We start from the raw sequence: 16,958 nt of genomic DNA on the forward strand, positions 1-16,958 counted from the left end.
CTAAATCGGGATATCCGGATGCGTCCTCCCCAACGGGAGTCCAGTGTGCTGCGCCACTTCGCTCGGTAATTTCTTGTATTTGAAACTGTAGTGCCATTAATTGTTCTGATACCGTTAGCTTGTTGCTTTTATTAAAGTGTTGTAGTTTACAAATTAATCTTGATAATACACAACAGCCTTACGTTAGACTGTGATACATAATAATAAACACCGTTAAGTTTGACTGGATGTCATAGATATTACTAGAGTAGATGGACAGATTAGAAACAACAGTGAAGTTATTTTGTTATCCGTGGTTATTTGAAGTCTATAAGCAGTACAATCGGAACAACATTATTTACGGAAAAAGAAAGCTGCAACGATGCCATCTGAAAGACATTGTTTTTAATAATTCTTTGCTGAGTTGGCTCGCTCTCTCAGACAAGTACAAGTGCTTTCCATTCCATAGGAACGTACGCCTCTGAATAGCAACGGCTTGTGTGAAAGTGTGACATGTATACGATATGGGAAAGTGGCGCAAGGAAGATTGGGGAGAAAATAAACGTATGCGAAAGAGAAGCCGCTTACAATGTTCGCCAGATTATCGTTTTATCCTACACTTTTATACAATGTTGCCATGGAGAAATGTACGAAACGGAGATGGTATGACAGAATTGACGAAACTGTGATTTTAGGCGCACTGCCGTTTAAGTGGTTGACGACAAAGGTGGGCAGTCCATGTTGAGTTCATTTTAGGACACTTACAAATAACTAAACGAACGGTTCAATCAATATTTTAACTTGTTTTGTAGTTGGTCGAAGAAGAAAACGTCAAAGGAGTAGTCTCAATGAATGAGGATTACGAACTAAGGATACTGTCAAATAATAATAAGGTAAATCTGGAACGTAGATGTCGTCTACCAAAAGAAATTTGAATTTTCTAAACAATTTATTGAACAGTTCCGTCTTACGTTTCAGGACTGGGAGAGGCTAGGAATAAGATTTCTTCAATTGTCAACTACTGACATATTTGAAGCACCATGCCAAGGAAAACTCTCACGAGGTGTGGAATTTATTGAGGAAGTGAAACAAAGTGGCGGCAGCGTTTACGTACACTGTAAAGCAGGACGTACCCGTAGTGCCACTCTTGTTGGTTGCTACCTTATGATGGTAAGTAAACTTAATACATTTCGTACAATGTATGGTAGGTGTGTAATGCAGAAAACTTTCTTTGTAGTTGCTATAGTAGTATTGCAATAGCTTCCATAATACTCGTGCACTAACATTAGGGTACGCAAATGACAACAGAAAACAACCTTAAGATGAACCAAAGTAAATGGTAGATGTGGGGAAACTCATTAGGTACATGATCTGCCAGATAACCTCCTCCTTCTGTAATAGCACCACATGGCAAATTCTTCTGTTCAAAGGTTTCAATGCTTTGGCCATTGCCAGTTATTTTTACAGCCCAAATAGCAAAAATCAACTTTTAGTGTCTCATATTTCCCAAACTAAGTCTTCATTTAATTTAACTATATTCCATTGCCCTAGTTTTTCTTCTGTATGCTCATTTTATATCATGCTTTCAAGGCACTGTCCATTCCATTCATCTGATCTTCAGATCCTTTGCCATCTCTGACAGTCACAATGTCATTGCAAACTTCGACTTTTTATTTCTGATTCCTGTATTTTAATTTATATTTTTCTTTTGTTTCCTTTACTGTTTGCAGACTGTACAGATTAAATAACATAAGTGAAAGGCTGCAGCTATGTCTCATACCCATCTCAACCACTTCTTGCATTTCATCCCTGTAGCCTCTTATAGCTGCTTTCTGGTTTCTGCACAACTTCTGCATAACCTGTTACTCTCTGTATTCCCCCCCCCCCCCCCCCTCCCCTCATACCTTCAGAAGTTCAAAGATTGTATTTCAGTGAACATTGTGGAAAGCTTACTTTGTCTACAAATGATGTAAATGTAGGTTTGCTTTATTTAACATACCTTCTGAGATAAGTCATAGCATTACTATTTCCTCACTTTCTTACATTTCTCTGAAACCCAAATTGATCATTGCCAAGGTTGGCTTCCCATTCTTCTTTGAATAATTCATGTCAATATTTTCCAGTCATGACTTATCAAACTAATAGTTCAGTAATAGTCACATCTGTCTGTACCTCTTTTCTTTGGAATTGGAATTATTCCTTTCTTTTTGAAGCATGAGGATACCGTAAAATTGGGTGAATAGGATCAATTCTGACAGGAAAACATTAAAACAACAGACACTACACAGGATTGCAATAAAATATGGAAACCAGTGAGCCAATCAGCATTATTGCTCTTGAGGAACACATTCACGAACATTTTGTGTTGCAATAGTGGCTACCCTGGCTTTTAGAGCACTGTAAACATGTGGGCAATGATTCCCATGATTATGTATATTCCGAAAATTTGGTATACAGTGGTGTGTGGTCGGGAGTTGTGTATTATCAAAATCAGTGCTTTTACCAAGAATTGTGTTTCGAATTCAGGTCCTCCTTTGTTTTTGGTGAGTATTAAATATATTTCTTGATTTCATTTTGTTTCACTCAAACGAACACACTTTTTTTAAAAAAAAATTGGGTGAACAGGATCAGTATAAAATAACACTATTATCGAGCTTACATTTGGTTATGGGATACTACCTGCTTGTGTTTTGAATGTTTCGTTCTATTTAATTTCCAGACTGATTAAAATGCCCAGAAATTACATTCCTGATCCTCATGGGAAATCCTACACAAAGAGAAGCAAGGATGAATTAGCCCAAGCCATTGCTGCTGTTAAAGGAGGGAGCAGCATTAGGCAAGCTGCTAGAAATGTCAGCATTCCATACACAGTTCTCCACTGACATTTGAGGAATAAGGATGTTTGTCCCAAAGAGGGACAAACTGCACTCTCCGCAGATGAAGAGGCGTTGATTGTGGACAGGCTTGCTATTTGTGCCGAGTGGGGCTCGGTTGACTCTGCGATTGTTTGTCAAAGGATTCTTGGGCCGGAAAGGTAAATTAGTTTGAAAAATCAAAAATAATTTGCCTGGTCATGAATTCACTGTTAGGCTTTTGAAGAGGCACAAATAAAAATTGAGTCTAAGACTTTGCCAGAACATAAAAAGAGCACATGCTTCTGTGTCGAGAGGTCGTACTACGGGAATATTTTGATAATTTAGAGAAGAAAATTAAAGATGTTCCCCCAAGTAATATTGTGTATTTCGATGAAACAAACTTAGCAGATAATCCGGGCCGTGCAAAAGTGATTACGGAAAGAGGATCAAAATATCCTGAGAGAGACATGAATACCTCCAAAGCAGCAATGTCAATTATGTTTGCTGCTGCAGCAAATGGAAAACTGCTGCCTTTGTATGTTGTTTATCACTCAAAGCACTTGTGTGCTTCATGAATGGATGGTGCTCCCAAAGACACCAGATTTTATAGAAGTGAAAGTGGGTAGTTTGATGCTCAATGTTTTGATGACTGGATTAGCACAATCATTTTCCCTTATTATAGGAAGCTAGAAGGCCCCAAAATTTTAATCGGCAACAACCTTTCCACTCATCTTTCAGTGGCTTCAGTCAAGGCTTGTGAAGAGAATGGTGTAAGAATGATTTTTCTTCCCAGAAACTCTACACATCTCACTCGGCCTCTTGACGTGGCAATTTTTGTCCATTGAAGACCAGCTGGCAAAGCAAATGGAAGTTGGGTTCCTGTCGTGAGGAGACCACCATTCCAAAAGATATGTTCCCCCAGTTACTAAACCAGCTTGTGAGGGCTCTGGAAGTAAATGCCAAAAGAAACATCCAGACTGGTTTCGAGAAATGTGGGATACTGCCATTCAATCCCGAGAGAGTAATTACAGAGTTCCACAGGATGTTGATGGAGCCCTCATAGAATTGCTCCAAGAATTTCGGGGGAGCAATGAAAGGCCTGCAAGACAATGGCAAACCAGGGTTCCAGTGCAGGCTGGGAAAAGTGTGTCAGTACATGATTTTCCTGATGATAAAAGAGTGACGCCTCAGACAAAAGTGACGATGTTTCTGGAGAGTGCAATCAGTGGATCGGAAGTCTTTTCACCTTATGAACTTTATCCTGGTCACTTTGTCATTGTTAGATTTGACACAAAAAAGGGACACAGGAGGTTCATAGGCACAATTGTCACTGTAGCTGAGTCAGCCGTGACTGTTAAGAGCCTTTGGAAAAGGGTTTGGAAAAAGAACACTGTCTTTGCTTTCCTGGATATAGACAATATATGTGAGGTGACCCCAATACAAGTGGAGAGAAAGATGAGTCACTAACATTCAAAGGAGTCAACCCATCTTTTTTGTGGATCCCATGTTTTTAGAATAAATTGTAGCATTATTTTAAGTTTTCTACATAAAATGTGTTTCTTTTTTTCAATAAAATAATTATAATCGTATGTATACTTTTTTCTATTTCACAATCGTCTTTTACTTTTTTTAAAAAATAAACAGGGGTCCTAATCATCAGTCTCGTATATCTTTCACGCCAGATGGAATAGTTTTTTCATCACTGGTTCTCACAAGGATATCAGTAATCCTGAGGGAATGCTGTCTACTTCGGGTGCCTTGCTTTGGCATAGGTATTTCACTGCTCTGTCAAATTCTTATCACAGGATCATGCATCTCACTCAACTTCATCTACTTCCTCTTCCCTTTCTGTAATTTCACCTTCGAGTTCATTCTCCTTGTATTGCCCTTCTGTATATTTCTTCCACTTTTTCGCATTCTTTTCTTTGCTTAGTACTGGTTTTTCCATCTGAGCTGGTGATATTCATGCAGATACTTCTCTTTTCTGCAAAAGAGTCTTTAGTTTCCTTATAGGTGGTATCCATTTTTCCCCTAGTTGTACATGCTTCTATAGACTTCATTTGTCTTCTAGCCATTTGTGCTGAGCCATTTTGCACTTTCTGTCAGTCTCATTTTTTAGACATCTTTATTCCCTTTCACCTGCTTCATTTTTAAATTTTATCATTTCATCAATTAAATTCAGTACTTTCTGTGATATCCAAGGATTTCTACAGGGCTTTTCTTTTTCTATTTCATCCTCTGTTGTTTTGGCAATTTCATCTTCCAAAGTTACCCATGCTCCTTCTATTGTATTTCTTTCGCCATTTTCAATCAGTCAGTACCTAATGCTCCATTTGAAAATCTCAACAACTTTTGGTTCTTTCAGCGTTATCACCTTAATTTCCTACCCCGCCCCCCTCCCATTATTATTATTATTATTATTATTATTATTATTATTATTATTATTATTATTTCTTTCTTGTCTCAGACGTTATGTCTGGTTAAAAATGGAAGGTGACGTGGACCTTGATCAAGTGTGACTTCCTTTTAACTGTATGGTATATGTTACATTGCATTTAGGAACTTTCGGGTAATTGAAAAAGTGTCAATAATTACAGATTTCTGTAGTTGTATATATAAGTTTGGATATAGCTGTATTGCATTGATGTACTGGTGGATATTGTGTGGTATGACTCCTGTAGTTGATAGTATAATTGGTATGATGTCAACTTTATCCTGATGCCACATGTCTTTGACTTCCTCAGCCAGTTGGATGTATTTTTCAATTTTTTCTCCTGTTTTCTGTTGTATATTTGTTGTATTGGGTATGGATATTTCGATTAGTTGTGTTAATTTCTTCTTTTTATTGGTGAGTATGATGTCAGGTTTGTTATGTAGTGGTGTTTTATCTGTTATAATGGTTCTGTTCCAGTATAATTTGGATTCATCGTTCTCTAGTACATTTTGTGGTGCATACTTGTATGTGGGAACATGTTGTTTTATAAGTTTATGTTGTAAGGCAAGCTGTTGATGTATTATTTTTGCTACATTGTCATGTCTTCTGGGGTATTCTATATTTGCTAGTATTTTACATCCGCTTGTGATGTGATCTACTGTTTCTATTTGCTGTTTGCAAAGTCTGCATTTATCTGTCGTGGTATTGGGATCTTTAATAATATGCTTGCTGTAACATCTGGTGTTTATTTTTTGATCCTGTATTGCAATCATGAATCCTTCCATCTCACTGTATATATTGCCTTCTCTTAGCCATGTGTTGGATGTGTCTTGATCGATGTGTGGCTGTGTTAGATGATACGGGTGCTTGCCATGTAGTGTTTTCTTTTTCCAATTTACTTTCTTCATATCTGTTGATGTTATGTGATCTAAAGGGTTGTAGAAGTGGTTATGAAATTGCAGTGGTGTAGCCGATGTATTTATATGAGTGATTGCTTTGTGTATTTTTCTAGTTTCTGCTCGTTCTATAAAGAATTTTCTTAAATTGTCTACCTGTCCATAATGTAGGTTTTTATGTCGATAAATCCCCTTCCTCCTTCCTTTCTGCTTAATGTGAATCTTTCAGTTGCTGAATGTATGTGATGTATTCTATATTTGTGGCATTGTGATCGTGTAAGTGTATTGAGTGCTTCTAGGTCTGTGTTACTCCATTTGACTACTCCAAATGAGTAGGTCAATATTGGTATAGCATAAGTATTTACAGCTTTTGTCTTGTTTCTTGCTGTCAATTCTGTTTTCAGTATTTTTGTTAGCCTTTGTCTATATTTTTCTTTTAGTTCTCCTTTAATATTTGTATTATCTATTCCTATTTTTTGTCTGTATCCTAGATATTTATAGGCATCTGTTTTTTCCATCGCTTCTATGCAGTCGCTGTGGTTATCCAATATGTAATCTTCTTGTTTAGTGTGTTTTCCCTTGACTATGCTATTTTTCTTACATTTGTCTGTTCCAAAAGCCATATTTATATCATTACTGAATACTTCTATTATCTTTAGTAATTGGTTGAGTTGTTGATTTGTTGCTGCCAGTAGTTTTAGATCATCCATGTATAGCAGATGTGTGATTTTGTGTGGGTATGTTCCAGTAATATTGTATCCATAATTTGTATTATTTAGCATGTTGGATAGTGTGTTCAGAGCAAGGCAGAACCAGAAAGGACTTATTGAGTCTCCTTGGTATATTCCACGCTTAATCTGTATTGGCTGTGATGTGATATTATTTGAATTTGTTTGGATATTAAGTGTGGTTTTCCAATTTTTCATTACTGTGTTTAGGAACTGTATCAGTTTAGGATCTACTTTGTATATTTCCAATATTTGTAGTAACCATGAGTGGGGTACACTACCAAAAGCTTTTTGGTAATCAATGTATGCATAGTGTAGCGACCTTTGTTTAGTTTTAGCTTGATATGTCACCTCTGCATCTATTATCAGTTGCTCTTTACATCCTCGTTCTCCTTTGCAACAGCCTTTTTGTTCTTCATTTATAATGTTGTACTGTGTTGTATGTGTCATTAATTTCTGTGTAATGACTGAAGTTAATATTTTGTATATTGTTGGTAGGCATGTTATGGGGCGATATTTTGCTGGGTTTGCTGTGTCTGCTTGATCTTTAGGTTTCAGATAAGTTATTCCATGTGTAAGTGTATCAGGGAATGTATATGGGTTTGCAATGTAACTGTTAAATAATTTAGTTAGATGTGAATGTGTTGAGGTGAATTTCTTTAGCCAGAAATTTGCTATTTTATCTTTTCCAGGGGCTTTCCAATTGTGAGTAGACTTAATTGCTTGGGTGACTTCATGTTGCAATTATTATTATTTTTTTTTTATTTTTTTTATTTATTTTTTATTTTTGTGTGTGTGTGTGTGTGTGTGTGTGTGTGTGTGTGTGTGTGTGTGTGTGTGTGTGTGTGCAAGGTTGGCATCTACCAGTTTCCCCATTCTTTTGTGAACAATTCGTGTCAATATTTTGCATTCATGAATTATTAACTGATAGTTCGGTAATAGTCACCACTGTCAGTATCTGCTCTCATTGAATTATTCTTTCTTTTTGAAGTTTGGGGATATTTCACCAGCCTCAGTGGTCTGAGTCCACATCTGCCCCTGGAAATGTATTACAGTTTAAAATCTTATTCCAGAATCTCTGTCTTACTGTTACATAACCAATCTGAAACCTTGCGGTGTCTCTAGGTCTCTTCCAGGTTAACAATCCTCTTTCATCATTCTTAAACCCAGCATTAGTAATGGTTAACTTATGCGCTGTGCAAAATTCTATCAGGTGACTTCCTCCCTCATTTCTGTCCCGAAGTCCACATTCGCCTACTATTTTTTCTTCCCTTCCCTTTTCATATTACCAAATTCCAGTCTCCCCATCGCAGTTAGTTTCCCTCTCCCTTGACTATTTGAATAATTTCTTTTATCTCATCATACATTTCTTCAATCTCTTTATCATCTGCAGAGCTAGTTGGCTTATTAACTTTTACTATTGTGATGGGTGTTGGCTTCATGTTTATCTTGGCTGCTCCAGTGGGTTTACTGCAGTGTTCGTAGTAGCTTACCCACAGTCCTGTTTTCTTATTCATTAATAGACCTACTTGTTCATTATCCCTATGTGGTTTTGTATTTATAATCCTGCAATCACCCGACCAGAAATCATGTTCATCCTGCCCCCAAACTACACCATTTCCCACAATGACTAACTCCATCCTACCCATTTCTCTTTTTAAATTATCAAACCTCCCTACACTCATTCACTCCAAGCTCTGACCTATAGAATTCGTTTTTTTCATAATAGTGACATTCTCCTGAGTAATCCTCACCAGTATATCAAGATGAGGGACTATTTTACCTTTGAAATATTTTGCTCAAGAGGATACCATCATTTAACTATAGAGTAGAGCTGCATGCCCTCAGGAAAGGTACTCTCACATGGTACACAGCCTTATCGTAGGGACCTTCAGTGGTGCTGGGCCCTTTAGTGGTGCCAGGTGGGAAGCTTTGGGTATCTCGGTGACACTGAGATACTGTATAGCTACTGACAGGGTCACCCAAGCCAGACAAGGCTCCGTGGAGGGGCCTGACAAAGTGTGCCCTACACCTAAGGGAGGGGTGGACTGTTTTCCCAGCAATGGCTGGGTGCGGGTACAGCAACCCAGTGTGTCCAGAGCTGGAGCTGGCAGTGCTGCTAGACTTTTTACCATAAACTGTGGGCATACTTCAGAAACCATTGTTAGATGCAGCAGTGGAACATTGTGGATTCGGAGAACAAGGGCCCCTGGCTTCACCTCCTGGACCATTAAGAAGATCTACACCTCAAAAAAAAAAACCTTAACCTCAAAGTGTGCTATGTACTAGTGCAGTAAAACAGTCTCTAGCGGGCAACCTCTGGGGCTCTGTCTGGGTTGACATTTGTTTTCCTAGTGGCTTGTGAGATTTCTATGCAGCATCCTAAATTTCAATCTCCTCCTGACAGAATGGGTGTACTGTAAAGTGGTACCCAACATGGAGAGCTCAGGTGGTCTGTCCTCTCGGGAAGAAGTCTTAGAATTATGGTAAGAGGGCAGTGCTTTGTCATAACACTTCCATTGTTATACAAGATAGCTGAGGGCACCTTTGACAAAGCGTTCGAGGGTTATTGCTGGTGGGGGGGGGGGGGGTCCTTAAAGTGTTAAACAACTTTGTAATGGAACACCTCGCGTTGAAACTGCCATGTCGAATGAAGTACCTAATCATCTGGGATACTGAGTCTTAGGTGACTCTCCTGTGGTGGCTGAGTTACATAATGCCCATAACTTATAAAAAAAATCACGCAAAAAGTCATTCAAAATCCAAGAAAGTGGCAGCTAAACTGTCAGGTTGGTGAGCCCTCTCCCTTTCCGACAGTGATTTTACTTTAGAGGATATTGATATCCACATGGAGGCACTACCTAATGTTCCCCTCGATCTCTTGGGTAAATCACGTCTGCCAAGGAAGGACAAGGTAGCCATCACTAATCAATAACTCCCAAAGGGACTTGTGTGTTGCAGCAGAACTTAACCCTCGAGCAGGCACATCTTTTTTCATAGCACGAGCAGGCACGTCGCTCTCTTTGTATGTGTATAGAGAATGGCTGTCTTTATGTCACCAAGGTAAATATGTATGAGCAAAATCACAGTTTAATCATAGTTTAATTAATTAACAGTAAAATGTTTTTGTTGTTGTGGTTGTTGTTGTTGTTGTTGTGGTCTTCAGTCCAGAGACTGATCTGATGCAGCTCTCCACGCTACTCCATCCTGTGCAAGCTTCTTCATCTCCGTGTAACTACTGCAACCTACATACTTCTGAATCTGCTTAGTGTATTCATCTGTTATAATGAAATAAACTTTCATTATATTACTCTGTTGCCACAGGCAGATGTGACACCACAGTAACAACCCACTCAAAGCATTAAACAGCACAGTTGCTTCAGATCCTAGTCAACTGGATATTTGATTGTTAATTATCGTGTAGACAATGGCCTCGTTATAGGATTGTGCTGCTGGCTTGTTATCTGGATTATTTTTGTGCGTGAATTGTAAATTTTTTCTTGCCTATCTCGCTGTTTATTTTATGTTACTGCTACTCACTTGGGTGTATGACAACACAATTTAGAATTGTCAGCTGAAGCAATAATGAAAGTGTCATCTGAAGCAATAATGAAGGAACAGGTATGGGCTTGCATTTTATACATATGCGTGCCCACTCAAATGTTAACTGGCTACTGGTCAAATTTGGAAGAATTACAACTTGTGGCCCATGACAGATTTATGCATCTGCTTACAAGAAACTCATTTTAAAGTCACCGATACCTTACCCTAAGGGGCTACCATCTCAGCAGGAAGGACAATGTTACTGGAGACATGGCTAATGTTGGTGTGGCTGTTTTCATCAATGTCAGATGCCACTCCCCTCTAGTCCCTTTTACCATGGTTGTACAAGCAGTTACAGTGCAAGTTATCTCGCCAGTTAAAATCACAATGTGTTCATATCTCCCTCCTCGTGATCCACTGGATGCAGATGCGCTGGCAGAACTTTCCCAGACACCCCCTCACCCTTTCCTTGTTGTGGGTGACTTCAGGGAATATTTGTCTTTTGTACTCTGGTCAGGTGGTACACTTTTCTGTAGCTGGAGGGTCTTCAGCCATTGACCCTTGTGGATTCTGAATAGTGATGTGGAAATGGATTAAAAATTGCTTGAATAATTGGAAAAATTGATTGGAAAAAATAGTTGAAGATTTTGAAGGTAATTCATGAATCTATGCACAATCTTGGGTGAACTTTAACTGATACCAATATCAGCAGACTTTGAATATCATTACATTCAAGATCAATAAACATAGTTTATATTACATACTGTTGCTTTCAGTAGTGTGTGGTACCAAGTAATCACCGCAACCATTAAAACTGTCGATCTGTCTATAAGTTCTGAAAAACACGAAACGCAATACTTTTAGTACAAGTAAGTCAAGTTCAGTAGGTGCATATTAAGTCTTGAGTCATTGCTTCCACATGAATTCCATTGTGTTCAGTCTTGAGTGCGACAGTGTCGGTGCAGGAATGCTCCTCCAGATAGGGTGTTAATTATTCTAGTGTGCACTGATCCTCTTGATGTTTTATCTCAGCGGCGAGTGAAGTGACGAACAGATAGGAGTTGAACTTATAACCGTGTGAATAAATATTCCTTTTCTAATAACTTTTTATAATACTTTTAATGAACAGTTAAAATACACATTTTTAACAGTGCTGGTATGACAGGTCCAAGCATACGTCCATAAGCTACCACTTCCTGAAGCAAAAGGGTAAAGATACATGAATTAATAAATTGAAGAGCGTATTTCTTACTTTGTTTCATACAGATATTTAGCGATGTATCAAAACAATATCCTGGCCACAAAACAACTCGTTAATTTACTTTTGGTGGTGTCTTTGGTTTATAGCTCTTTCAGTTTACATATAGCTTATATATGAGAAAAGAAAAGAAAGAAAAATAATAGGATTCAATACAGTTTGGCTGCTGACTCAGGTTGTGGTTGACCAGAGACCACGTAGATGGATGTTTCAAGAGGCAAATTGGTTGCAATGCAATCAGCAGGCCGTCTTTGAATGTCACTCAGCAGTCAGGTGCACAGCTTTGGAAAAATTGAGACACTACCTGACTACGGAAAACATTTGTGCCTTCAGATCTGCAAGAATACAAGTGAGACAAGTAATAATGGAATGGAAGAGGGCCTCCTGGAAGAAATTCATGACTTCCATTGATTGGTCCACTTACACTGCATAAGTTTGGATCTCAATAAGGCAGATTTTAGGCGAGGGCAGTAAACCTCCCCTTATGGCCTTGTTGAGAAGCAGGGTCTTGGTGGACATGCTGAAAGATGTGGCCTAGGTTTTCCCTAAACATTTCTTTACCAACACTGCGTCATCGAGACAATCATCTGCTTTCCAGGTGTGCTGTAAGACTGTGGAGATGAGGCTCCACGTCTTCTCATGTAATGAGGAGGTGTACAATCTTCCATTCTCCATGTGGAATTGGAATCAGCTCCATCAGCGTACCTTACCAAATTCATTATGCCATGCTCTGTAATCTGTATCCCGAAGTCAATTGCATGCTCCTGTATTGTTTCAATCAGATCTGGTTTGATGGACAGTATCTCATGACTTGGAAGGAGGCAATGTTAACTCTATTATGGTAACCAAAGATCACATTGACCCTAACAGTTATCAGAGTCTAGCACTTACCATTTGTATGGGTAAAACTCCTTGAGTGCATTGTCAGCTACTGCCTCACATTGCATCTCGAATCCAGAGGTCACCTGCGCCGATCCCAGCGCAGTTTCAGACACTACCATTCTGCACTTGACAACTTTGTTCTACTGTAAACAATGATAGAGGGTTTCTTCTAATTTTTTATTACAAAAAAGTGTGTGACACCACAGGGAGGTGCAACATACTTTGTCAGCTTCAGGAATGGGGACTAAATGGACATCTCCCACTTCTTATCCCATCCTTTCTTGAGGGCCGGTGCTTGAAATATCAAGTTGGTGGTGTCTCGTCTGATAGCTGTGTTCAGGAGAATGTGGTCCCCCCAAGGAGTGAAATGTGAACTGAGTATCACATAGTTTGTAGTCACTATCAGTGAATCTCCTCTGTAGTCAGAAGCCCTATTAAATGCTCTTTGTTTGTGGGTGACATTGCAGTCTTCTGCTCTTACTCAAATCATATAGTGACAATGAGGCAACTACAGCTGGTCATCAGTGGGCTGGAAGCTTGGACCAGTAAAACTGATTTTATGTTTTTACCAGAGAAGTCTAGATGTGTCAATTTTTAACTGTGCTCGTTGAAGTTTTAACCAACTGGACCTCTCAGTGGAGGACAATATTTAATATTCTAAGGACACCGTGCACTATTTGGGCCTGCTATTCAACTGTAAAATAACCTGGTTACTGCACCTGAGAGACCTGCAGACAAAGGGCTTCAGATAATTCAATATTTAAAAATCTCTTAAGGAAAGGTGTTTGGAGCTAGCATGTCCCACCACCTGCTGTTGTATGGGGCGTTCATCAGATCACGGTTATATTGCAGCAGCTGTGTTTGCGGATTGAGCTGTATTTCCTACCTCAAGATGTTAGATGCTGTCCACCATAAGATATTCGGATATCAACTGAAGCATATCAAATTAGCCCAGTTGGGAGTCTGTGTAAAGATGCTGGTGAACCAACACTGGATTTGGCGGCATCGCCTCCTGGCTCGACAGCCCCTGAAATTGTGTTGCCCCAGTCATAGGCTAATGTGCAGCAGTCCACCCTAACTTTGAGCAGTTGTTCAAGAATCAGCCCCATGCAGCCAGGCTGTACGCTACATGTGCACTGACTGTGTCAAGGATTTGCACATATGAGACCTCCGAATACATTGCCAGGAGTGGAACAGTCTGCCACCTTGACTCCTTTAGAAGCCCAAAGTTATTTTAAGCTTGACACAGTACAAGAAAACTTGTACTCCACATTATGTTTTTATAGCTCTTATTTTCTTAAATTTTAAATACGTACTACATTTTATTGCTCTTTATAGAGATAGATCTGGCAAGTGAATGCTCTCAGTTGTTCAGCTGTTTTCTCTGATAGGGTTTCCAAAGTGCATCTTCCAGAACACTTTATAAACTATGATGCAAAGTTGTACGGCATTATGATGGCACTGGAGTGAATTTACAAGCATCACAACACAAGGTTTCTCATTTGTTCCCATTTACTCAGTGCGCTACATGTATACCATAGACCAATTGATTCAGCTCATCCAGACTCCTTACTGCAGCTCTTACAGCGTGGCAAGGAGGTGATCTTTTGCTGTGTACCTGGACACATTGAAATACAGGTAAACAACATAGCTGACAAAGCAGCCAAAGAATTGTGTTGATCATGTTGTCGGTCCATGTGCTGTACCTTTGCATGCTGTCATCTTATTATCTGACAGACGAATCATGTGTCAGTGAGAAGCTAAACGATTTGGGATGGCAGAAAACAAACCGCAGTCATTCAAATTGACCACACAGGCTTGAAAGACTTAATGCCATGGAAGTGCTGCTCACCAGAATGTGCAAGGAACATAGCCCTTTAACACATGGTTATCTCCTCAAGCAGGAGGATCCACCACTCTGTGAAGTTTGTAGTGTGCAACTTTCAGTTAAGCATTTTTTGGTGAGAGGAGGCATACTCTTAATATTTTATAACCTACCCCACAGGTGGCGACAGCCTTTGCTCCCCACCACCACCACCACCACCACCACCACCAGCACCCTCCCTTGCATGAGAATGACTTGCTGCTTTTATTGGGAAAAGGAACGGGTGTAGTTTCCCCTTGCTTTCAGACTATCACAGTACCAGATCAGCATGGCCATGTTGGCTGATGTTAGAAGGCCAATCAGTCAGTGACCCAAACTGCTGCCCTTAACAACACATTCGTTTGACCTCTTCACTAATCCCCTCCATTTTCTTGCACTTTCAGTATGATTATCTGTATTGTTGAGCTACACAGGCCTTCCCACATCAGTAAGGCACATTTCATGAGTTGTATTAAAAGTGGTTGGGAATACAATAGAAATCAAACTTTGAATAATGTAAGCAGTAAAAGAAACATGATGTGTAAAACTGTGATCAATCCAGACAAGAGTTTTTATTGATAATTGATGCATCCTGACTCTGCATAAGACTGATTCACGGCAACAGCCTCCTAACGCCTCATTCCTACCATGCCACTGTTGTACCAGGACTAATGTTAGCAGTGCTGTCACTTTCTGCTATCCTACTTCTGCATCTATACTCCACAAAACCTCCTGATTGTGTGTGGCTGAGGGTACTTCTGGTTCGACCATCTGATCTTTCCTTCCCTTTTCCATTCATGAATGTCTCATGGGGAGAATAAGTGTTGGTAGATCTCCATATTGGCTTCAAACTCTTAAATTTTCTTGTTGTGGTCATTTCGCGAGATACGTAGGAGGAAGTCATACGTTGTCTGAATCATCACGGAACATACTCAGTTGGAATTTCCATAGTGAACCATCTGCGATGCACAATGTCTGTCTCGTAGCGTCTGTCACTGGCGTGGGTTGGGCAACTCCATAATACTCTTGTGCTGACTCAGCTCCACTCTTCGCTGGGTCTCACAAAACAGTAGATATTAAACCTTATGAGCACATGCATTTCAAAATTGCAAATCCCCAAGATCTGGCGTAAAGCCAAAGTAATAGCACTTTTAAAGTCTGAAAAAGAACCAACAGACCCAAAAAGTTTCCGTCCGGTTTCACTCCTTTGTCATTTGTACAAGGTATTGGATAGGCTGATCCTAAATCGAATATCAGAGTATATTGAGAAAATGCTCATAAAAGAGCAGTCCGGCTTCCGACCGGGAAGGTCTTGCTCGCAGTGGGCAAATCCTTAATTTGACTCAGCATTGAGGATGGGTGTGAGAGAGGTGAAATAACAGGTGTGGCTTCCAAAACCTCTTAGGATTATTAGTCAGATAAGATTGCAAAATTTTACTTTCAAAGTCATTGAACACTTCTCTCAATGCTTCCATTACACTAATTTTTGCATTGTTCAGCTTTTGTTTGTCAGCAAGGTTTTGACTTCTCTTAAAACTGCAATGAAGGTCTCTTTGTTTACATACCGTATTTACTCGAATCTAAGCTGCACCTGAAAAATAAGACTCGAAATCAAGGAAAAAAAAATTCCCGAATCTAAGCCGCACCTGAAATTTGAGACTCGAAATTCAAGGGGAGAGAAAAGTTTTAGGCCGCACCTCCAAATCGAAACAAAGTTGGTCCATTGTAATATGAGACACAATTTAGGTTGATTGAATGACGATACAGCTTCAGTAGTTCGGTTCGAGTCATAAGCTTAGCAGTTAAGCTTTACCAGGTAGCCATTGCTATGCGTCAGGCGCTCCGTCCGGATTTATACGGGTACCCTTCCTTTTCCACGTGCTTCGTCTGGTTTGAATTGATTGCTTATTTTTCTTTGATCTGATAAGTGCCGTTCTCTTTGTCATAGATGTTTACGTCACTCTAAGCTGAAAATGCATTTTTGGACTGTCATGCATTGTTTGTCGCATTTTGATAATGAGTGTTTACGACCTGTTGCCGCTCGCGGCATGTCTTGCTTTTGTGCGCGCTATCGCCGCTTCCAATTTTTTTTTAAAAGAGAGAGAGAGAGAGAGAGAGAGAGAGAGAGAGAGAGAGAGAGAGAGAGAGAGAGAGAGAGAGAGGGGGGGGGGGGGGGGGGGAATCGTCTCATTAGCGAAACAATGACAAGAGACTTTATTTGTTTTTACTTACGCTGCTGCTTTCTTTGATAATAATCAACAAGAACCAAATAATAGACTGCGTGAATATGTGAAGGAGAGTTTAGCGAAAATTTTTCTTCGTTTGAAAATCTTTGCAGACGCCTCTTTAGTACATTACATTCTGCACAGAAATTAGTCATCTTAGATTTAAAAATCTAGTCAGTTGTCGTGCTTCATATCTGACTGTATCACTGTTCGGCATAAGAATAATAAGAATAATACGAATATAAACATGGCATGATATGTATATTCTTCCGCGTTTGCTGTTGTCTCACTCTA

The 16,958-nt window shown here is 39.5% G+C and overlaps 1 protein-coding gene across 1 annotated transcript in view; it reads left to right on the top strand.

Moving 5' to 3' along the window:
* Positions 1–244: 244 nt before the first annotated feature.
* The window catches only part of LOC126471559 (phosphatidylglycerophosphatase and protein-tyrosine phosphatase 1), a 36,572-nt gene continuing 19,858 nt past the window's right edge, over positions 245–16,958 (top strand). Inside the window, exons 1-3 of the mRNA XM_050099790.1 lie at positions 245–706; positions 792–872; positions 958–1,149. Of these exons, the coding sequence (XP_049955747.1) occupies positions 569–706; positions 792–872; positions 958–1,149 (411 nt within the window). The 5' untranslated portion in view covers positions 245–568. The remainder of the gene's footprint in view (positions 707–791; positions 873–957; positions 1,150–16,958) is intronic.

The sequence above is a fragment of the Schistocerca serialis genome, chromosome 1 (genome assembly GCF_023864345.2).
Source record: "Schistocerca serialis cubense isolate TAMUIC-IGC-003099 chromosome 1, iqSchSeri2.2, whole genome shotgun sequence".
Classification (NCBI taxonomy): Eukaryota; Metazoa; Arthropoda; class Insecta; order Orthoptera; family Acrididae; genus Schistocerca; species Schistocerca serialis.